Genomic DNA, 25312 nt, shown 5'->3' with positions numbered 1-25312 from the left:
TAAATTTCCTATTTTCTTTATTACAGCTTAATCACCTTTAAGATATAATCACTTTGCGGTCGAAACCTTCCCGGACAGGGATTAGCTTAAGCCAGGACTAGGCCTTAGTTTAATTAGGATATATAACACAAACATGCTTTACTAAAAACATTATTGGGTGCATTTTGAGGAAAAACAAAGGGCACTGATCAATTTTAAGATATGTCAGTGCAAGTTGTTTTCAGTTTGGACAGTTCTTATATTTATTTTAGTCTAGGACTAGTCTAATCCCTGTCCGGGAAACTGCCCCTGTATGTTGAAAACCACTACTTATTAGGAAATAGAAAACAACATTGTGTTTTTTTTTCATTAAACTCTGGGTTGTAAAACTTTTTAGCATTTTACCAAAATCAAGCTAGGATATGGGACGTGTTTGGCCATTTACAGCAATCGAATCTGTTGCCATAAGTGCATTTGTACTTTCTGGTAAGAATTGCTTTCACCCCATGACAATATACTGTCAATAATTAAAAGTAAAAGTAAGAAGTAAAAGTATGCATTAAATTTGGACCCCCTTCTAGCTCCGCCACCTTATTGGAGTATTCCATTGTATTAGATGGGCTGAACGCGTTGAACCCTGTTGCTGTTTTCATATAAAATTTAAAGGGAACTGAAGCGATTACAAATCTGTGTTTATTTTATGGAGCTAACATAAAGCCCCCCTAAAAATGGCCTAATGACGCCCCTGGCCACACCCTCTTCGTTCAACCATAAAAGCCACTGAAAATGCTTCATCAATTTCATCACCTCCGGATAGACTAAAGATGGATCTGAAAATCTTCATTTTTCTCCTTTTTACTATTTTTGCTGGAGGTACAGTACAGTACATAACACTAAAGTGTATTTAATATTTATTACCTAAACATTGAATTGAAGCTTTCTCTCTCATTCTGTTTTTTCAGGGCACTCGCTCAAATGTTATGAGTGTGTCAATGCGACAGGTTCTTGTTCAGGTGTAGCAACGACATGTCCCACTGCAAATCATACCACCTGTGTGAGTGCAACAAGTATAACAACTGGTAAGTTGAGGGTAAATGTACTATTTACTATTGTAGGTAAACCATCTTAGCATCTGAGTTGACGAATGAAATTCTGACTTATACTGAGTGTATATAGACTTGTATTTAATTTCTTATTTTTCTTATATATTTATTTTATTTGACTTATTTTCCATTATTTTTATTACTGTTGTTTAATCTTTCTAGCTCAGTAATACAGCATTGTGTTAGCAGTGCAAAAGGTCAGGGGGTCGAATCCAGGAAACACACATATAATAAAAAAATTGACTCCACTGTAAGTTGCTTTGGATAAAAGTGTCTGTCAAATTCATAATGGTCATAATAAAATTTCTGCTTTACAAGAATGCTGCATTCAATGCAAACAAAACAGCACTCAACAAAAGATTATGGAAACAGTAATGAAATAATGAAAATGGGAAATATTGAGTAATATTAAATTAATGTTTTTAACATCTGAATATCATTTTTTCACACCATTTATCAGGTGTGATGCTATAATTATTATTATTCTTTTTTTTAGATGGTGTTACATATACCCATAAATCTAAGAGCTGTTTTATACCAAAGGATTGTGTAAACTCATCTGTTAATTTTGTTGTTTCAAAGTCAATATTGTCTATGCAGTGCTGCAACACTGATCTGTGTAATAGCAACGATGTCCCAGGTATTGTCTTTAATATATAATACAATTTATGTACTGTACACTATATTGGGGAGAACCGAGGCAAAAGTAACGAGGGATGAAAGTAACAAAGCGATTTTCTGATAGCATCTGCCTCCCAAACTATGACAACATCTTAAGCACACAAACCCTTGACAGAGCTGACAAATATCTTGTTTTCCGCGTGTAGATCCAGAAAGCTGTTTTCAACCATGATAAGTAAATTCCTTTAGCTTTCTATTTTTTGCTTATAACGCGTTGTGTTTCTGGTTTCACGTGTTAAAGTACTGATCAATCTACAGGTTATTTAGTTCTGTAATTAATACATCCTGAAGTTTCACGTCTCAGAGTTTTTCAAAATAAAAGTAAATCGTGTTTAAATGTGCAGGAGATCCTGTCGGGACTAAAGTAACACTTGTTACTGTTTATGTAAAAAAAAAATATTATTCTAATTTGATATATTTTCATTTTCATGATGTTCAAACTGTGAAAAAATCTCTTATTCTCAACCATTTAAGTTTGTACTGTTGGTTGCTTTTGAAACATTTGATAAAACTGAAATTTAAAATGAAAATGTAATTTCATTATTTTTTACAAAGATAAATTACAAAATATGTTTGCAGTTACATATTAACGAGGTCATAGTCATGTATATTTACTAAAAACAACTGTAACCACAAAAATCTATCCTGTTTTGTTGTGTTACTTTTGTCCCTGCAGGTGGGGTCGAAAGTACTGTAACAATTCACTACTTAAGTTTAAAGTAAAATTAGGGGTGTAAATTGGAGCCTTCATGACGATTCAATCCGATACCGATTTCTTAGGTCAACGATTCGATTCTTTTCGATTCTTCAGAATTCCCCGTGATCCGATTCGATTCGATCCGATTCAATTCTAGATATTTTTTAGGGCTGTCAAAAGATTAAAAAAATTTTATCTGTTCTAAATTTACCCTAATTTAAGTTTTTAATGCTCTAATCAACATGGATTTGGACAAATATTTATGCTATATGCAAATGTATGTTTACAACACCCTGTTTACATTTTCAACAGAACCATCAGTCATAGTTTTATATTTAATTTTCCTTTAGAAGACCTTGTTCTTTCTCCATTTCTGTTTGCTGCTGCATCATTTGTGACCTGTGCTTGCAAATTGAGTTGGGATGAGCAAATTTTCTAAAATTAGTTAACATTTAACAAACATTTAACATTAATAAACTTCAAAACAATGCATGATTTGTTGGAATCTGACAAACATGAGAGAACTACACCTGTTCACGCAAGCAAAAACAATATTACTATGTGTTAAATTTATGGTTTTTTGTATTGTTTAAATTTGACATAAGACAGACCACTTTAAGGGCGTTTTCACATTAGCACTTTTGGTGCGCACCCGGGTTCGATTGGCGTCAGAGTTCGGTACATTTGGATGATGTGAACGCTGTCTTCCGAACTCGGGTGCGCACCCGCGAAACGTACTCGAGTCCGCTTAAAAAGGGTGGTCTGGGGTTCGTTTCATGTGAACTCCAGATCGGTTCGTTGCTAATGTGAGCACAATCGTATCAAATCGCGGAAGTGAACCGCTGTTAATTACGTATTATATGGAATGTCCCACCAAAACAGACGTGTGTGTTTGTGTGCGTGCACTTACCTTGACAACAAAATGCATAGAATGCTTGCTTGACTTTGTTCTTACTTTTTAAACCTTTGGTTTTGTTTTCAAAGAAATAATACAGAACCACACTTTCGTCTGTCTGCCGCAAACATACTAAAGTCGTTTCGATGACAACGGTCTGTCCGCCGACGTCAATTTTTGCGGAGGCATTCAGAAATCATCCATTCAGAAATCATCTCTCTGCTTGCAGTTAGTCAATCACGCTTGTCGTCTTCTCGTTTACAGCGGTTGCCAAGCAACATGAGAACGCGCCGGCTGCAGCTTGATGATGCAAGTGTACCGCGGTTCGGATGCAAAAATAATGGCTGCGTCCGAAAACTCTAAATTGCTGCCTTCTGAGGCAGCTTTCCAAGGTAGCAAGGCATCAAGGCATGTCCGAATTCAATGTTTGGTTTACTTCCTGTCTCCTGAGATACCTATGCGTGGACGTACATTAAGAATGTGATTGGTCGAGTCCGGTCGAGTTCGAAAAAATAAAATGGCGGCCAAGGACGCGACTGGACCACCAATTTAGTGTAAATAAAGGTATATTTTCACTTTTTACACCTTTTAATTGCATTTCTAGCGAGAAATTAGTATTGTAGTTTTCAAATATGTGATTAGTTATCACAAAGGCGCTCTCTGTTTAAATTTCAAACACGCTGCCTTAGAAGTGTGTCCGAAAGTCTTTCTCTGAGCTACCTTCATGCCTCCGAAGTCATTTCCTCATGAGGCAGCGAGGCAACGAGTCACTGCCTTGAGTTTTCGGATGCAGCAAATATGTGAACACAGTCCATGGGGGGCATGGGGAGGGGGGAGCAATCGAACTCGGGTTCAGACCAGGCAATCGCACCAAATGTGAAACCGTCCTAAGATGTAGGCTAATGCAAGGGTTTAATATAGCCTAATGTTACACAACAGATACTTTTCCTCAACAGTTAACCAAACATTCACTTAAGATAAAACAGATTATATGTCATACCTGCGTGAATTCTTGTCAAAACAGATATTTTTAAAACTGTAATTTTAAATGTCTATATGGGTCACGCACTCCCGCGTTTGTGTGCATGCGCGTCACGCCGGTTTCACACCGCAAGCGTGAGCAGCGCGTAAGCGGCGCGTGTTTTTTTCGGCGCCCATGTTAACAAGTTAAAGCATGTACACCGCACGTGTGAGCAGCGCATGCTCGCGTGGCAGGAGCGTCGCTGAAGCAGCAGTGCTGTGATCATTTCGGCGTCGGGTCTATTTTTGCTGCGCTGCTCACGCTCAATTAAAGTGACAGTGCATTGTTTATGCTTTAAATGGTCGTGGATTGACGCGAAAAAGTGTAATTTAACCATAAAATAATAAATGTGACGCCAAGTGTGTTTAAAACAGTCATGACTTTGAGCAATTTAAAAGAAAGCAATGAAATATTTAAAAACACCAGAAGACTGCGCTGTCATTCACTGTCTGCCCAGCACTAAATGACTCCTCATCTATAATCTTCAGAGAAATAGAGACATACACCTATAAATCTATGCTTAAATTGTTGAAGGGAAACACGATCGACTGCTTTATGCTGTCAATCACTGAGTGATATTTTTTATTTTATTGTAAAACTTCAGAGAAACAGATTTAATAATGTGCCATGGGCTTTTTATGTCTATAATTATGTATTGTGTCTATATCTGTCATTACACGGACCAGAACAGCACGAAAACAATGTGGGTTAAACAAATCACAGTTTTATAAATAACAATGACCGTCAAAAAACGTCTTGAAGAGGTTTTGCTCATTAATGCATGTACAATAAAGTAATGTGAAGAGATTTTGAGATTTTTATACTGTTATTAAACTGCACAGTATGCGCTGCAAACGCAGCCGGTATGAAAGCACAATGGCCACGCGCAGCAACGCTCTCCTCACGCGCTGCTGATGCTACGCATACTCGCTGCTCACGCATGCGGTGTGAAACCGGCGTCAGACGATAGCGTCTGGAAGACTGCTTTTGAGTCACTCTTAATAACTCTTTTAACATCAATCAGGTCCAGAACTTTATCTCTTTTAATAATTATTTTAACATCAAGCAATGTATTTTCTGTCATTTCTGCATGCTTTAAAAACGAAACCGAAAGTGAATGAAGACCCATCTTTGCTTTAGATTATGGATTTGGGACGGTATACACTTAAGGAAACGTACAGATAAGGATTATTTTAGATGTTTAATGACCATTTAGAGCATTGGATTCACTAGACGAGAGCTTAATGTTCTTATTTTTAAGAAAACCTCCTACTCATCTAGACAGCGCGGGTCACTTGCTGCGTCTCAATTCATCTAGCTGTGGGCAGGGCTGGTTAATTTATGGTCGCCGCGTCCGCAAGAGCGCGTTGGTGCGCGCGGCAAAAATGACGTCAACGCTGAGTGGGCGGTCACGCGAAACCCCATTTTGCGTGGCGCTGTGCACGGCATTTTTTGTAACTTTCCGCGCGGCTCCGCATCCGAAAATGACCGAACTCGAGGCGATTCTGTCCGAGCAGGCAAGCCTGTGACGTATCTCTTTGATCAATCCAAGCAAAACAATGTATATATTTATCTGACACTCTGGAAGTAAAGTATGGAAACTTTGCAGTTTAAAACACGAATTATTTTACATGATTCACAATGTTTGGCTTATATTTGTATAGAATGAACCACTGGATGAGGAATAAAATACAAACCTTAAGATGTCTGTACTGTTTGTTTAGTAAAAACGTTAATGAAATGATAATGTTTAATAAAGACATATTTAAAAGATTGTTGTTTTATTCATGTTCTCATATTTATATATATCAAACTCTAATGTTAAAAGCACTAGGGTTGTTCCAGCGGACGACTTCTTCTATCCTCTTCTTTGTGTTTGACTTTATTGCTCGCGTCGCCGCCTGGTGGTTCAAAAAATAGTATAAAAAGCGCGAGTATAACAGAAATTGCGTGTTGCTTTTAAAAGACTCAGCAATGTGTGTGAACAACAGACTGTGAAACGTAAATAACGCGTGTGAAGCGGTGTGACATAGAAGATAACAATGAGGTTAGTGAGCGCCACGCGCAGCTTAATAGTTGTTTGTACGCATATATCTGAGCGAATGCTGAAAATAGACCGAGCAGACAGGCGGCAAAATAAACACATTTATAATCGATCCTCTTGCGGACGCATCGATGCATCGAATCGGCGGCTGTATAATCGATGCATCGATACGAATCGATTATTCTTTACACCCCTAAGTAAAATTATACTGTCGTTTTACATTTTTACAAAATTCCACCTGGTATTGATAGAACACACGTGTGAGTTACTGACCACAGCAAAAATGTATCGCTGTCTAGACATTATCTTTTAAAATTATATTTTTCTGAAAAATTTTACTTTCGCCCCTGCTCCCCCTACCCTATATACAGTATGCTAGCATTAAGTTTAAGATTAAGATTAGTATCTTTTACAGATTCCAGCTTTAACACTACCAATGGAAAACAATGTTACTACTGCGATGAGAAGAGTTGCTTAAACAAATTAAACTGTGTAGGACCTGAAGACCACTGCATTACAGCAGAAGGTAAGAATTTCTTAACAGAAGGATTTTTCTCCAATAGATGACAAAGTATATTGAATTACACTTCTGATTGTTTAAAACATTAGAAGTATAGATGGGTAAACAAAAATATGTCATTTAACATGTTTTTATATCTTTAAAGGAACAGTATGTAAGAAATGTATATCAATTAATCATAAAATGGACCTGATATGTCACTAGACATTAAGAAATCATTTTTATTTCAAATACTTATATCACTGACAACAGTGGTCCGGACAGAATATTGTCATTTAAAAAGTGGAGTTGCAGCCCTCAACTGATGTTTATGTTGTCATTTTGTGTATTGGCCACCAGTTGTGTGATTGCAGTACCAGTTTTAGCCACAAGTTTTGTCATTGCAATACCAGTTTTGGCCACAATCCTACATACTGTTCCTTCAAAGTTCATATATAATCCATTATTGTTTTGTTTGATTTCTGTATGGGCCGTTTAGAATGATTAAAATATTAATTATTTATGACTCAACTTCTGCTTTTTTACATTAGTAAATATTTCATCTCTGCTACCGACTGTAAAAGGATGTGCCTCTAAAACTATCTGTGATGCTGCACAACAAGGGAACGCGCAAGTCTCATGCTGTCAGGGGAATCTGTGTAACGATGCTATGAGCGTCACTACTCAAAACCCCTGCTTTCTCTTATGGCCGTTCATCTTCTACATCCTGATCCACTGAATTCAGCAGAACTGCACTATTTTCCTAAATCCCCTAAAAAGAAGTGAAATATCTACCCCAGCGGGCCTAGCCCTTTCAAAGAGTGCAGCTTTGCATCCGAAGAGTTCATATTATTTACCACAAAAAGATCTTGTATGTGGTATATTGACCAGTGGCGGCCAGTGACTTCTTTTTCAAGGGCGCTCGATGCAAAGTTCGTCACAACATGTATGTAGCCCGTCATGTGTGTGGTTCCTTTTTTCAAAAAATGTGTTCTGCACTTTGGGGGATCGTGTGTGCATCACGTGTCTTGTCAAAATAAGTGCCTGCTGCAGACGCATCTAAGGGGTTTATGATAAAGGAGACGCTCGTGTTTTCCAGATACTCACATAATCTCATGCGTAATCAAAGTTTACTGTTAAGAGAGTGTCTTGCGTGTATTTTGTGAACGTGAGCGTCTTTTTTGTCATGGATGGTTTTCACGCGACTGCGGCAGGCACTTTTGGCAGGACACGTGATGCACACAGGATCTCTCGACACGCAGAACGCATATTTTGTAAAAGGGAATCACCCACGACACTCCGAACACTTATTTTGAATTAGCGGCCCTCGGATGAGCAGTCACGAGCCGCCACTGATATTGACTGTGAAGCACACCCACATCCTTCACAGTAACTGCTGAGCTTATGTATTTTCAAACAATTATTTTCTATCCACATATACACACATATATTACTGGTATGTTTACTTTTGTGTACTTCAGTGTTTTGTGTTATGCTGTTGTGTCGGCTTTCATTCTGAGATTTTAAAGACCTTGTTTTTGCATCAACAATAAAGATTTTTCTGCTTGCCTGATAGTTTGTACTTGCCCTGCTCACTCGTGCACAATAAATTAATTAATTAAATTAATTAATTAGTTTATTAATCAAAAATAAATATTTTCAGTACCAGTTTAGTCTCATTGTATTAGGGAACATATACTAGTATCTGTTTATTATCAACAAATAAGAATGTTGAAAATATGACATCCAAATTTGACTGAATAATCCTGATCTGGTAATTAAATTAATATTAGATTTTAGCTTTAATTCAGTAAATATTTGTTACCTACTTTCCCCAATTTTGCTGCTTTTTGTTTTATTTAAAAAAGGCAAAACTACATATAGCCAGCAGGTGGCAGCAGTATACCCAGTCAATGAGTACCGGCAACTGTGTGGTTTCTAGGATTTATCAGAATATCTTCTTTTGTGTTTAACAGAAGAAATAAAAACTGAGAGGTTTAGACCACCATAAGGGTGTGTAAATTATGACAGATGTTAAATTTTGGGGTGAACTATCCCTTTAAATGCTTGAAATGAGTAAACAGTGCACATAAACGGCTGTTGAGATAATCTCACTTGAAATGAGCAGAGGCTTGGACCCGGAAACAGGAACTCGTGACTCGATATCAAAAAGACTTTCTGCTAGACTTAGACCTGCACTTTGGTGCAATCGGGCTGTTACTGAAGGTGTAATTATAAAAGAAAACACACCACCAGGGCATGAAGTGGATGTGAGGGGTTTTTCATTATTAGTTATTATTGAATAAGTGCACTCGATAATGTCCACTATTATTTCGACTACAATATGGCTGTTCCCTCAAAGTGTGCACTGAAAAAAAATATTTATTCATTTTACTCAATTTTTTAAGGTAAGTGGTCGCAATCAAGTTATTTAAGCTACATTTATAAAAACATTAGAAAAACAAAAAAATTATTTAAATAGATTGATTGCAAACACTCACCTTAAAAAATTGAGTAAATTGAAATAATCTTTTTTCAGTGTATTTAAATAGCCTGTGTGTTACTTTATAACATTTAATAATAATGCTTCTCTTGAATCTACAAATGTATGATTTATAACCAGGAACCAATAAGCATTTTTAGTGTAAGTTAATGTACAAAGATTGCACGTGACTCTGCCGAGACAAGTTTCTCTACTTTAAAACCATCTCACTTGTTTTATATACAATAAGGAATGCTCACCCTTATCTTTACAAAAGAACACAGTACAAAATTACTGATTGTATCTGCTTTATTTTAATCGCATCCATTCACAAAAATATTCAGGAGCCCCACCACAGAAAAACTAAAGTTTTTCTTACAGTGCAAATTTGTCCAAAGCCAATCGCTGTGGTTTATGAAGAGCGATTTCACTCAAGTAAATGTATCTGCATAGTGATTTTTTGCAAGACATATTGTTCTGAGGCAGTTTTACAAAGAATAGTACACTTTAATAAGTGAAAAGTTGGATCAACTTAAAAGATTACTTTAAAAAACTTACTTTGCATTTCACAATCAGGATGCACAGAAAAACTCAAAATTTTCCACTCAAAATTTCACTTTAGCTTCACTTTAAGTAAAAAATGTAAGTTGTATAAACTGAAATTTTTAAGTGTTACCAATTGAAGTAACTTTTTATGTTGAACCAACTTTTCACTATTTACAGACTAAAACTACCCACGTGAGATTATACCGTATACATGATCCAGCTACTATACCTGTTTCCCAGGACAATGTCATGCAATCATCTGGGTATTCAAATTTATATTGAGGTTTTTGAAAGATAGAAATGTACTTTTCTCAACTATTTGGCTGTTAATTAAACTAATAAGATAACACAAACTATTAAAAAGAGAATATACATTTTAAAAGTAAAACAATTAGGAACAAAACAACTCATTAAACAGATGTAAAATGTAACTGGCCAACAAATGTAATTAATAAATCAATTAAATTAATATAAAATTTGAATTACATGTTTCTTGGCCCATCTTGACATTTAGTAAAGATATTGTTGTCTTGAAAACACAGTTTAACTTATAGGTTAAAATCATCTTCATTATCCCTTTTCTTACTGAATACTTATTTTGTTCATTTTGAAAAATATTTCAATAAAGTTTGTTTTAATTAATTTTATATTGCACAAACTCCAACTCACAACTCACCAATGGGGGGGGGGGCGATTCTAAGGCCCTTATTTGATGTACTATATTTAACCGTTAGATTTGTCAGTACTTTTACTGATTCTACTTATTTGTACAGATATATTATTTACAGGTAGGTGTGCAGTTTAACATATCATTTACAGATGTACAGTTTGCAGGGTTATGTACGATATACAGTTATGATAGATGTATGAGCTTCAATTATTTAGAGTTTGTAGCGCTTGCCAGAGGAAAACAGTTTGAAGAAAGAGTGTGTGGAGGTGTAAAGATCTTGGGCAGAGGGGAATCAATGATCTTTCCAGCTGACCTGACTCTGCTTGTCCATCACCTGATGTCTGATTTAGTAGCTGAACCAAGCCAGACGAGATGAGCACAGGGCAGATTCGGTAATGGCCGACTAAAACTGTTTGAGCAGCTCCTGTGCCAGGAAGAGGTTCTTCAGCTGGCGAAAGAAATAGAACCTTTGTTGGGTACCTGAGGAACCTGATAGACTCCATTGCGGCCACGATGTTGTTGATGATGATTAGTGGGAGGAGTGATGGGAGGTTTCCCCTGAAGTCCACTATCATCTTCACTGTTAAGACAGCCGTCAGTTCAACTTCCAGCTTATGAGCAGTCACCATTCTGGATGAAGCAGATGACTGGGGTGTGGAAGGCAAATTTCAGGATCTTGACAAAGGGCTCAGGATTTTTTGACGCAGTGCAGTGGTTTGTATAAAAGGAGAAGATAAGTGGACAGAGCACACAACCCTGCGGGTCACCAGTGGTGATAGTCAGGGACTTGGATGTGAGTTTCCACAGCCTCACTACGTGCTGTCTATCTTTTAGAAAGCTGGTGATCCACTTACAAATTCGGGTTGGTACAGAGACCTGGTCAGTTTGGATGATAATAGACCAGGCATGATGGTAATGAAAGCAGAAATGAAGTGCACAAGATCCTGGCATAAGTCCAAGGTCTATCAAGATGCAGGGTATAATACAGTCTCATGTTGACTGCCTCATCCTTAGACCTGTTTGTTTCATAAGCAAACTGAAGAGGATCCAGCAAGGATCACAGACGTGAGAGTGATGAGACTGTAGTCATTGACATCACTGTGATTTTTAAAGTACCTATCCATCCATTCATTTATGAATTGTATAGGCATGAGACTATACAAAATGGGTTGAAATGGGTGTAATGTTAGGCAGGGCAACCTTGTGTTTTGTTGTTGTGTTGTTATATGAGCCTTACACACCCTATGACATGCAAATGAATTCCTGTTTTATTTTTAGAAACAATAGATTATTCAGAAATTACTTTTCAGTAAACTGATTTTAAAGATAGCCAGTATGTACTTAAAAACATGGGACAACATTTCCAGTTTAAAGCCATTAGATTTAACAACTTTTAAACAACAATCAAAAATCCCAAAGAATAAATCCCAAATATCTAAAAATACAACTAAAGGATTCAGTTTTTCATTTACACCTGGTATTAATATGCATTTTGGTCAATCAGATCACAAGTGGGCAAGAGAGATACATGTTTGTTCACACGTGGTTTTAATCCGTCTCTTTTGTCCACTTTCGATGCTTACACCTGTATTTAACGTCATCCACTTGTGATCCGATCAACCAAAACGCATCTTAATTTTAACTCGCACACGTAAACGGGAACATATTTCACCCATATTGGTTTCGCAACACTGGCTTCCGGTCCATTTTAGGATTGATTTTAAGTAGTGCTGGGCAAAGATTAATCGCGATTAATCGCACACAAAATAAAAGTGATTTTTGGCATAATATATGAGTGTGTGCTGTGTGTAATTATTATGTATATACACTCACCTACAGGGTTATTAGGAACACCTGTTTAATTTCTCATTTGTGCAATTATCTAATCAACCAATCACATGGCAGTTCCTTCAATGCATGTAGGGGTGTGGTCCTGGTCAATACAATCTCCTGAACTCCAAACTGAATGTCAGAATGGGAAAGAAAAGTGATTTAAGCAATTTTGAGTGTGGCATGGTTGTTGGTGCCAGACGGGGCGGTCTGAGTATTTCACGTTACTGGGATTTTCATGCACAACCATTTCTAGGGTTTACAAAGAATAGTGTGAAAAGGGAAAAACATCCAGTATGCGCCAGTCCTGTGGGCGAAAATGCTTTGTTGATGCTAGAGGTCAGAGGAGAATGGGCCGACTGATTCAAGCTGATAGAAGAGCAACTTTGACTGAGATAACCACTCGTTACAATCGAGGTATGCAGCAAAGCATTTGTGAAGCCACAACACGCACAACCTACAAAAAAGAGGCTACAATTTGCACGAGCTCACAAAAATTGGACACTTGAAGGCTGAAAAAAGGTTGCCTGGTGCTGAACCTTGTTGAATCAATGCCACATAGAATTAAGGCAGTTCTGAAGGCGAAAGAGGGTCAAACATAGTATTAGTATGGTGTTCCCAATAATCCTTTGAGTGTATATAAATACACACACATTCATGTATATATATATAAGAAACATTTACATTGTGTGTATATATACATTTATTTATATTTTTATATATTCTATATAAAATAAAAAGATGAAATGATGTGTGTGTGTGTGTGTGTGTGTGTGTGTGTGTGTGTGTGTGTGTGTGTGTGTGTGTGTGTGTGTGTGTGTGTGTGTGTGTGTGTGTGTGTGTGTGTGTGTGTGTGTGTGTGTGTGTGTGTGTGTGTGTGTGTGGTTAAATATACATAATAATTGCACACAGCCCAAACTCATATATTATGCCTAAAATCACTTTTATTTTGTATGCGATTAATCACGATTAATCTTTGCCCGGCACTAGTTTTAAAGTTTTAATGTTTGCTTACAAATACCTAAATGGCCTAGTTTCAACTTAGCTTTCCTGAGTTCTGATGACCATTATGCTGCTGACGGTCCCTAAAGTTAGTTAATTAATTAATTAGTTAGACTCTGGTAAACTGTGGAACTCACTAATCTGTTTTTTAAAACCAGTCTTTAAAAAATGTATTCTTTAGCGTTTGAATCACTATGAGAGCCGTGGGGTTTTGTTTGTATCTGTTTTTTAAATACTCTTCTTTTTTATTGTTGTTTGTTTTATGATCCTGCAGTACATGTACAGCAATTTGGTCAACTTCTGTTGTTTTTAAATGTGCTTTAGAAATAAATTAAACTTGAAACTTAATACCAGGAGTAAACCCGGCCGTAGATTATCCACCCACTTAATTATTCAGGTTTCACTTTCTCATTGCAGCTACACCCTCTTTTGTCTTTAATACAGAAGCCACTGAAAATGCTTCATCATTTTGTTCACCTTTTGACGTACCAAAGATGGATCTGAACATCTTCATTATTCTCCTTTTATCTCTTATTGCTGGAGGTACAGTACAAAACACTAAAGTATATTTTTGTATACTGTTTTTAATGTATGTAATGTACTGACTTGCACAATGTTCATGACAAATTTCTCAGTGATGGGACTAATACAGTATAAAGGAAAGTAAAGTATATTTAATGTTTTATTAGGTTTAAACACATATTGAATCTTTCTCTCTCATTCTGTTTTTAAGGACACTCGCTCAAATGTTATCAGTGTGTAAATGTGACAGGTTCTTGTACAGGCGTAGCGATGACATGTCCCACAGCGAACTATACCACCTGTATGAGTGCAACAAGTATTTCAACTTTGGGTGAGTTCAGTATTTTTGAGGGTAAATGTACTATTTCAAGTATCAGAGTTGACGACTGAAATTCTGACTCGAGAGTAACATCTGTGTTGTATTTATTTTCTTATTTACTTATATTATTTTATTTCGTTCCCATTTTTCATTACTGTTGTTTAATCTTTATAGCTCAGTGATAGAACATTGCATTAGCAGCGCGAAAGGTCATGGGGTCGAACCCAGGGAGCACACATACTGGTTAAACAATGTCTTTCCTTGTAAAGTCACTTTGAATAAAATATGTATGCATATGTTAATGTTTATGATAAATATTACAGTTTACAACACTGAGCCATGCCACATTTAATACAAACAATACTGCATTTAATAAAAGATTAGGAAGCAGTAATGAAATAATGAAGATGGGAAATATTGAATAATATAAAATGAATATGTACCTTAAATCTAAATATTCTTTCTTTCACCCCTTTGGTCAGGTATGATGCTATAAATTTTTGTTGTTGTTTTATTTTTAGCTGGTGTTATGTCTACCTCTAAACTTAAGAGCTGTTATATACCACAGTATTGTGGAAATGTCTCTGTTAATGTTGGCGTTTCAAAGTCAGTGGTGTCTATGCAGTGCTGCAACACAGACCTGTGCAATAGCCAAGATGTCCCAGGTATTGTCTTTAATATATAACACAATTTAGGTACTGTATATTATACTTGCTACCTCGGCCAATTATATTTTTCTCCTCCCTATCTTTATAACATATATTTTTTCTCAGGATTATTTATAATCTTTAGATTCGTTAGTCTTAACTTAAATTTTAGTCTTGATTTTTATCTGGTTTTATGGGTTTTGTTGTTGATTTACATACTAAATAATTCTTGTATGACTGCTTTGTATGATTTTTTTATTGTGTTATTGTGAAAAACCTTGGTCAGCAGAAATGTTGTTTAAAGGTGCTATATATAAATAAAAGTGAACTTGACCTTGATGCTGTTTACTTTTTATACGATATGCTATACATTTCACAAGACTTTTTTAAGATGTAAAATAAACCTTTGGTGTCTCCAGAGTACACATGTGAAGTTTTAGCTCAAAATGCCACATAGATAATTTATTATAACAAATATAGGTGTGAGCAAAAATGTGCCGTTTTGGGTGTGTCCTTTTAAATGCAAATGAGCTGATCTCTACACTAAATGGCAGTGTCGTGGTTTGATAGTGCAGATTAAAGGCGGGGTGCACAATGTTTGAAAGCCAATGTTGACATTTGAAATCACCTAAACAAACACACCCCTACCCCAATAGAATCTGGTTTTGATAGACCCGCCCCACACATACGCAACCCAGGCAAGGATGTTGGTTAGTAGACACGCCGCTTACTGCTGATTGGCTACAAGTGTGTTTTGGTAGTCGGCCCGACTCCCATTTACAAAGCGTTTTTCAAACATTGTGCACTCCGCCTTCAAGCGGTGGTATCCCCTTATGACATCACAGGAGGAGCTAAATTTCAAGTACCTATTTTTCACATGCTTTATCACATTTTCTAGCTTGATAGAAGCAGGGGGACTCAATTATAGCACTTAAACATGGAAAAAAGTCAGATTTTTATGATATGTCCCCTTTAAGCCTAAGGTGAAAGAATAAGATTTGTTTCTTTTACAGATTCCAGCTCTAACAGCCCAAATGGAAAACAATGTTATTACTGTGATGGGAAGACTTGCTCAAACAAATTAAGCTGTTTGGGAAATGAAGACTACTGCATTACAGCAACAGCCACAGGTGAGAATTTCTCAACAGAAGAAGGACATTTTTCTCCAATATATGACAAAATATACTGAATTACATTTCTAATTGCACTTCTTGTTAAAAACATTATACAATGTGAAAACAAGAATATGACAGTTAACAAGTTTTTACATTCATATACATTCATATAGTTCATATACAAGACTATCCATTATTCTTTTATTATATTTCTGTGTGGTGGTCAGTTTAGAATGATTAACATATCAATTATTTATGACTCAACTTTTGTTTTCTTTTTTGTTTAGCAAATATTACATCTCTGCCACCGATTGTAAAAGGATGTGCCTCTAAAATGATCTGTGATGCTGCATCACATGTGCCTCAAGGGTACGGGCAAATCTCATGCTGTCAGGGGAATCTGTGTAACAGTGCTGTGAGCGTCACTCAAAACCTTGTCTTTCTCTTATGGGCGTTCATCTTCTGCATCCTGATCCACTGAATTCAGCGGAACTTCACACTCTTTTTCTAAATCCCCTCAAAAAAGATGAAATATGTACCCCAGCGGGCCTACCTATAGCCTTTCAAAAAGTACAACTTTGCTTCTAAAGAGTTCATACCTCAAAGGGAAATATTGGTATTGTACCAAAAAAGTGCTTATTAGTACCTCCAAGTTATGTTTACATATCTGTACCTAAGGGTATATATTAGGAATTTTTACAAGGGTACTGCCCCAGTGACAGGTGGAGTACATATTTTGACAATTTTCTGTAACAGCGCTAAGATCTTTAAACAAAAGAATATGTATTACATGATTAAGTAGCCAAAAATATCACTAAACGTCATTCAGTGCTAATACGTGACAGATATTATCATTAAGGAATGTCTGTGGTTGGAAAAAACAAGTTCAACAAGAACCCCATATATGTAAACATACAACAAAAACCTGTTAAGTCTTTGAACTCTTTGAACTCTGAATATACCGCTTTATTATTTAATGTAATGGTGATATTGTAATGTTTGGATTAAAGTGTCTGCCGAATGAATAAAGGTAAATGCAATGGTGTGGTTGTCTTATGTATGATATTTTGCTGTACTAATTGTAATACTCATTGTCTCTACACTAAAATAAAAGTTCTCACATCAAACCTTTAACATCCACAAAACCTTTCTGTTGCACAAACATTTTCAAACTAAAATGATTTGTATACCAGCAGGTGAAAGCAGATAAAATTTTTGGAAAGACTCGAAACCCTGACTTCAAACTTGTACTGAACTGCAGCCTTTTTTTTATTTGACACATCGCCGAATATCTAATCTAGCTACTTTATTTATCACATAGAAAGATGGTCTATGGTATATTGACTGTAAAGCACACCCACATCTTTCACATAACTGCTTCATGAGCTTATGTGTTAAAACAATTATTTCATATAGACCGTTTCAACGGACGCACGTGATACACGTCTGTATCCGAACTTTCCTTCCGGTTTCGTTTTTTAATGGTCTAACTAGTTGCTAACCTGATCTCTTCAACAAATGCCTCGTCGAAAATAACAAATGTTTTGGTTTCCTAGGTAATCTATGTTTGTTGTTTTTGCTTATATAAATAAACTACGTTTAAAGAACTTTGTTGTTATTTATTCTTAGCGGAGTTTACCGGAAGTTACGTGCGGATCGCGACAGACGCTTGTTTGTTACTGCTGAAACCGTCTATACATAATACACATATATTTCAATTCATTAAAATTCATTATTTTAATGCCCTTATTATTTCATCAACAATAAAGTTTTTTTCTGCTAGCCTGGTAGTTTGTTCTTGCCCTGCCAATAGTTTCATTAGTGCACAATAAATTAATAAGTACATTTTACGTATTAAATAAATATAAATTTATATAGTAAAAATACTATATAAATACAGTTTAGTCTCATTGTATTAGGTACATAATGGGGAGGTTTCCCAGACAAGGTTTATCCTATAGTCCCAGACTAAAATGCATTAAAATATATCAGTCCCATTGTTTTGTCCCAAAATGCAAATTGCACAAAAGGTTTGTTTGTAAAAACTACTTAAATGTCCTACAACTAAAGGCCTAGTTCTGGATTAATTTAAACCCTGTCTGGGAAACCGCCCCATAATAGTATAGTATCTGTTGATCATCAACAAATATGAATGTTGAAAATATGACACCTGAAGACCATTTGACTGAACAATCCTGATCTAGTAAGTTTATATAATATTTCTAATTTAATGAATTCAGTAACATACTTTCCTCAATTTTGCTGCTTTTTGTTTTATTTAAAACTGTTCTCAAAACTACAGCCAGTAGGCAGCAGTATACTATAAAAAGTGAAAAGTTGGATCAACTTTAAAAATTAAGTCAACAATTTTTTCAACTTTAGTTTCACTTTAGGAGAAAGATTTAAGTTAAAACAACTTTAGATGTTACCAATTAAAGTAATTTTTTAAGTTGATCTAACTTTTTACAGTGTAGACAGTCACAAACTTGAATTTGCAAGCGAGTAAATTCAGACATAGTCTCGCATCCCTGGGAACCTTGGCAGTCTTCACGCGTCCACTTTTATCAGAAGACCAGAGGTCCGACCCGAGTGGGTTCGGGCTAAAAGTTTCACGTGTGAAAAAAGCTTATCTTAAAGGGATAGTTCCCCAAAAAATGAACATTCTGTCAAAATGTACACACCCCCATGTTGCTCTAAACCTATAAATCATGGTTATCACACAGCTGCTGGTAAAAAATGCTGCATGACGTCAACAACTTGGTTTTGCAAGTAAAATTCACCCTACTTTTTAAAGTTTGGGCTTGTGAAAATTGAACAAAACATATAAAATCAAGTTGCAAGTTTAACTTATTTTTTTAAGTTAAAGTAACATAAAATATATGAAAATGTTGCGTATTTTTACAGTGAAAAGGACATTTCTATATGTTTCGAAATTCTCTTTATAAATTTGAATAACCAGATAATTACATGACATTGTCCTGGGAAACAAGTATAGTAGCTAGATCATGATGTACATGGTAATCTCACATGGCTTGTTTTTACTTAATAATTTGTTCAATTTAAAAAGTTACTTTAATTAGTAACACCTAAAAAATTAAGTTTCATTTTTATTCAACTTAAAGTGAAACTAAATTTTAAGTTTGAAAAATTTGTTTTTCTTCTGTGGTATTTTTGTGAAAGGCTGCCATTAAAACGAAGCAGATAGAATCAGTAATTTTGCACTGTGTTCCTTTAATAAAGACAAAGGTGAGCATTCCTTATTGTATATAAAACAAGCGAGAAGGTTTTGAAGTAGAGAAACTCGTCTTGACAGTCAAGTGCAATCTTATCTGTGTGTTAACTTACACTAAAAATGCTTGTTGGTTCCTGGTTTAAATCATACATTTGTGATATTGTCTTGTTAAGTCACCACGTAAGGATTTCCTGTTTCCGGGTCCAAGCCTTTCCTCATTTCAAGTGAGATTACAATCTCAACAGCCGTTTATGCATTGTTTACTCATTTCACGCATTTAAACGGATAGTTTACCCAAAAATGAAACTTCTGTCATAATTTACTGTTGGTCTACCTCTCTGAGTTTCTTTCTTCTGTTAAACACAAAAGAAGTTATTTTAATAAATTATAGTACCCACATAATTGAGGGTACCCATTGACAGTAGGAAAAACAAATATAAAGATGAAGGTTTTTGGGTTAAGGTTCATACACACTATGTATGTTTAATCTTTAAGAATGTTGCATTTTCTCTGAATATTTGATTACTGTAATATATTTTTCTATTAAATTTACATTTGCACACTAAATTATCTTATAGCTACAGACATAGGTCTCTGACTAAATACTAATAATAGTGTTCAAAAGCAATACCAAAAGTAATAGCTAGGTTATAATTCCTATAACGCGCACTATACGTGCAGAGATCAGATTCACACGGGCCGTTGTTCAATGTTCAGGAAGCACACCATAGCGCGTGATACATTTTGAATTGATTTGGCGTGATGGCGGAGAGTAAAGATGTCCATAAACGACAGAAAATGTCTAAAGTTTGGGATCATTACATTCTACATTATATTCAGCATCCAACATCCACTGATGTTTCACTAAGCGTCGCTAAAACAAGGTAACGTAGCCTTTTGATGTCGCTGATTTTAATCCCATAGGCTATTGTATTTGTAGTGATGTCGTGATTTGGTTTGACTATATGATATTTAGCTTTGAAGTTTTTAAGTAGTAAACGTATTCATTAATGATGCACCGATGTATCGGCCACCGATATTTATCAGTCCGATTTTTGATGAATTTGAAACCATCGGCATATCGGCAAAAGTACGAGAAAGGCAGATACCGATTGTTTATTAATTAACCGCATAAAGGCAATAAGTTGCATGTCTGTTTTTCAATTTAAATGATTTAATGTTCTGGTGTGCACTATACTTAAGCACCGACAGAAAACCTTTGTTGAGCTGGCTCAAATGTCTTGGACAATAAAAGAAACAGACTGCACTTTAGTGGGGAAAAGAAGTCCAACTTTTTTTGAAGTAGCAATATTTATACTGTTTAAAGCAATAGCACTGGCATTATTTATGTTTATAAATAAAAATGAGTTAATGTTGTTTATAAAAGAAATGCTGAATAGCAAAAACCACCTTTGAAGATTGTCATGTTGTGTTATTATATTTGTTTTAGCTTAATTTGTGCCTCTCTTATTATGTTGGTCAGTTGAATGTTAATAAGATCCAATCCATGTTCGGTAAAAATAATTTGATGCAAAAATAAACTAGCTAATAGACCAACTGTGTAGTATTGTATACAAGTGTTTAATATGCTTAAACTTTTATGTAGCCACGCAACAATAACTTCAGCATGCATTTACTGTATACACCGGGACGTGATGTCGTGACGCGTTTTTTCAAACGGATGCTTCACCTAAAATGCACCACAATGCAAGTGATGCAAGCCATGGTAAATGCTGCAGGTGTAGAAATCTACATGAAACAGATATTTACTTTGATGTCAGGGCTAGATTACAGCATGAAACCTGTTGTGCATATTAATAAATTAAATTGCTTAATTGTTGGCACTGGCACTTACAGTCTAAAAACTAAGGGCTGTATCTTACACCCGGCGCAATGCAGCGCAATGCGCGACGCAAGTGTCTTTCGCTAGTTTCCACCCTGCGCAGTTATAATTTTCACGTTTAGCGCCACGTTGTTTAAATGGCAAATGCATTTGCGCCCCCTTTTGCGCCCAAGGGTGTTCTGATCTAAAAATGAGATGTGTTCAGGCGCATTGTTGGCGCGTTGCTATTTTGAGGCAACTAAAATAGATTACGCCATTGACCAACAAAACCTGGTCTAAAGTCTAAAGTCAATGGCGCAATATGTTTTTTTGTTATTTAAAGAGCGCATTAGTAATATGCGCCTATAGACTGGAGGACAACGCGGGTTTGCTTATCACATAGTACATAAATGTGCAGTAGCACAAAAACGTTTTTAAATATGAAAGATTAAAGGATTGCATGTAAAAGATTATTATTGAGTCTCTTGGCCATAAATGAGGACTAATTATGAGACGTTAGAAGGCGCAAAGAGCTGCTTCACCTGTAGCCTGGTAAGTAAATAAATGCTTTGCTTTTAACAAATGCGTCTGTTTTTAAATGTGTTTTTTTTAAATGCTACCTCACGGATTTATTGTATATGATGACTCTGTACCTGCGGATATGGTGAGATGAGAAACATTTTTAAGTAATGTTTAAAAAAACTCTTTGCTTAAAAAAAACGCTGTCCAAAGTGTTGAAACGTGCGGAGAGCCGATTGTAAATTCTTTATCTCCTGTTTGTTACAAATAAAGTATTTTTAGAGTACAAACCTTTTCTTACATACTTGTAAATTATTTTATGATGATTTTGGATAGCCATACATTTAAAGCAATTAAAAGCCTGCTTTTTTACTTCCATGACTAAAAGAAAACGATTTTTAAAGGTTTTAATAAAAAATAATTTCGATACAAGTGAAAAACAACACAATTATTTAACATTAATCTTAAACTGGGGATCTTCTTCCTTCGCTTAGTTTTTCAGTTTACAAAGTCCGTCATCTAAATAGGGATTAAACATAGCGCCAGCGCAACAGGCTTTTAAAGGGCTGAGACTCTCATTGGTTTATTGCACGTTACGCCCAAAATACTCTCATTACAATAGGACCAACACTTTTCGACCATGCGCTCGGCGCACAAACCATTATCAAATGGTTAAATTAGCAAAAGTGGATTAGGACGCACCCATTTAGACGTTGCGCTGTGCGCTTTAGACAATGCGCTTAGATTGTTAAAATAGGGCCCATAATGGGTAAAAACTGCAATAAATAGGCTTAGTTTTGGAGACAAATTGTTGGAATCAATACCTCTGTTTTTTTTTCAGAAATAAAAACCAAATGCTTGATCATTTTACAGCCACATAATTTTCGTTATGCATCATTTGTTTTGGTTGTTTAAAAACACAAAAAAATATCTGATTAATCGAATTGATTGCAACCACTTACCTTAAAAAATTGAGTAAATTGAATGAATCATTTTTTCAGAGTAAACTTGTTAGTTAACTACATATTTTTTTAATGCAGAGATAGTATGTTAAAAGTGCATCTTAGTTAATATTCATGGTGTCTTAAAATAGCAAAAACACAAATAATATTAAGAACATCTTAAAGGAATATTCCATTTTCTTAAAAGAAAAATCCAGATAATTTACTCACCACAATGTCATCCAAAATGTTGATGTCTTTCTTTGATCAGTCGAGAAGAAATTATGTTTTTTGAGGAAAACATTGCAGGATTTTTCTCATTTTAATGGACTTTAATAGACACCAACAATTAATACTTAATTCAACACTTAACAGTTTTTTTCAACGGAGTTTCAAAGGACTATAAACAATCCCAAACGAGGCATAAGGGTCTTATCTAGCAAAACGATTGTAATTTTTGACAAGAAAAATAACAAATATACACTTTTAAAGCACAACTTTTCGTTTAGGTCTGGTCCAGCGCGACCTAACGTAAATGCGTAGTGACGTAGGAAGGTCACGTGTTACATATATAAAACGCACATTTGCGGACCATTTTAAACAATAAACTGACACAAAGACATTAATTAGTATCAGTTGACATACAACAACGTAGGAACGGTCCTCCTTCAACACACTTGTAAACACTGGGGCGGAGTTTCGCGTTCGTCCTCTGTGACCTCTTGACGTGATGACGTATTGCGTGGGGTCACGCTAGCGCATGACGACCGGATCTTAACGAGAAGTTGTGCTTTAAAAGTGGATATTTGTTATTTTTATTGTCAAAAATGACAATCGTTTCGCTAGATAAGACCCTTATGTCTCATTTGGGATTGTTTATAGTCCTTTGAAACTCTGTTGAAAAAAACTGTTAAGTGTTGAATTAAGTATTAATTGTTGGTGTCTGTTAAAGTCCATTAAAATGAGAAAAATCCTGCAATTTCTTCTCGACTGAACAAAGAAAGACATCAACATTTTGGATGACATGGTGGTGAGTAAATTATTTGGATTTTTCTTTTAAGAAAATGGAATATTCCTTTAAGAAGTACTAAAGAAGAATTTTTAGTATAAAGTACAAAATTAGTGTGCAAATATATATAAATTTAAGTACATTATAAAAGTGTACTACTTTTCACTCAGATTACGTTTAGATAATGATCTCATATCAAGTTAGCCCTGTTTTGCTGGTAAAGAGAATGGGTAAGGAAGATCTTAAGGTCAATGTTTTATTCAATTATTAAAGGCAAGAACCAGTTAATTTATACACAAGTTGATCCACACAGAAATGATTTAGCATTCACTTTACACGTCCTTGGACTGTGGAAGTAAACTGGAGTACCCGGAGTAAACCCACGCTGACACAGAGAGAACACACAAAAAACGAAAGATCTGGCAAAAAAGCTGATGCTTAAACCGGAGACCTTGCTATGAGGAAGCAGTGCTAACAACTGAGCCACTGTGTCCTGGGAATTTTTCATAAGATTAAAAATATCATTACATTAAAACTGGTAACTGATTTGAGGCCTGGACAACATTTTCGGTTTTATTTTTAATTGAACATTAAATCATTAAAAACCTGTCACGCAGGGACGTGCACAGGAATTTTTAGGGGCAGTTGCTCCGTCCTAAAAAAGGGCACCCCCCCTGAAAAAGAACTTACGGCCTATATGAAGGACTGAGAATAACAGGGTCTTTATTAAAATCAGCAAACATGTTTGCCTAATGCCTACCAAAAAAATAGTAGCCTAGGCTGCTTGTCTGCAAGCTATGATAGCTAGCTGCTATCTGTCTGATTATTTAGGCTAACATGGCAAACTCAGCCTGGATTATGAAGATTTTAACAGAGCTGGAAAGAGTAGCCAAAAACTTTACTTAAGTAAAAGTACAAGCGAGTAAAGAAATAATTACTCAAGTAGAAGTAAAAAGTATGCAATGAAAATAATACTCAAGTAGCGAGTTACTAGTTACTCATGAAAAAATAAATCTAGGTATACATACATGCACATGCACACACACCCACAATACAGTGCCCTGCCCTGTATCAGAAGTATCAAGTATCAGAACAGTAAAGACAACCTTTTTCTTTTTGCTATGGAGACCAGATATTGGTAAGATAAATATCAGTGTGTCAGAGGTTTAGAATGTCACATTTTATTAATCTTTGAGTTTCAACACATTCATGCTTTAACAACAAAGAACAACAGCATTAAATGCTGATTTATGTGTGTTGTATCCAAATGCACATAAGTGAATCAAACTGATCCTACAATGATCCTACACATTTTATGCTTTTTTTCATGTGTAAACAAACAGGACACAGCTCAGTGCCCATTAAAAAAATAATGTGACAGATTCTGTACTTTTGTATAATGTTCATCTTTTAATGTTTAGACATTTCTTAACTCCATAGCAAACAGAGCAATACTTATGAAGGGCACTTATACAGTATGTGTAAAACTGCAACATACACAAACAGTACAGAAAAAAGAATACAAACACAGAATAGACAAGCATTACAAATTAACTCTAACGTTAGTCTCAATGTTGATGTAGCTTATAGCTGAAGTATCAGACAAGAAAACTGACAAAGAGTTTTGCATTCATTATGTATAAAGTTAGAATCTCCTAAGATGGTCTGAGGACATTGACAGTTTACACTTACACAAACTGATTTTAGACAAAACTCATGTTTTCTTATGTTGACATG

At 35.5% G+C, this 25312-nt stretch overlaps 1 protein-coding gene and 1 long non-coding RNA gene across 2 annotated transcripts; both read left to right on the top strand.

Moving 5' to 3' along the window:
* The first annotated feature begins 920 nt into the window (after positions 1-920).
* Positions 921-8483, top strand: LOC129423169 (uncharacterized). Its single transcript, XR_012371235.1, has 4 exons — positions 921-1058; positions 1579-1722; positions 6836-6946; positions 7471-8483. It is a non-coding gene; the product is annotated as an uncharacterized lncRNA (long non-coding RNA).
* A 5248-nt stretch (positions 8484-13731) lies between these two features.
* LOC141366146 (phospholipase A2 inhibitor and Ly6/PLAUR domain-containing protein-like) lies at positions 13732-17292 on the top strand. The gene is made up of 5 exons (XM_073871512.1): positions 13732-13992; positions 14183-14302; positions 14812-14955; positions 15951-16067; positions 16340-17292. Exons 1-5 carry the CDS (start codon positions 13944-13946, stop codon positions 16531-16533), a joined length of 624 nt encoding a protein of 207 aa, XP_073727613.1. The 5' UTR covers positions 13732-13943; the 3' UTR covers positions 16534-17292.
* The last annotated feature ends 8020 nt before the right edge of the window (positions 17293-25312 follow it).

This window comes from Misgurnus anguillicaudatus, chromosome 9 (genome assembly GCF_027580225.2).
Source record: "Misgurnus anguillicaudatus chromosome 9, ASM2758022v2, whole genome shotgun sequence".
Taxonomy (NCBI): domain Eukaryota; kingdom Metazoa; phylum Chordata; class Actinopteri; order Cypriniformes; family Cobitidae; genus Misgurnus; species Misgurnus anguillicaudatus.
The sequence above is the reverse complement of the archived record's forward strand: the minus strand, read 5'-3'. Positions and strand labels throughout refer to the sequence as shown.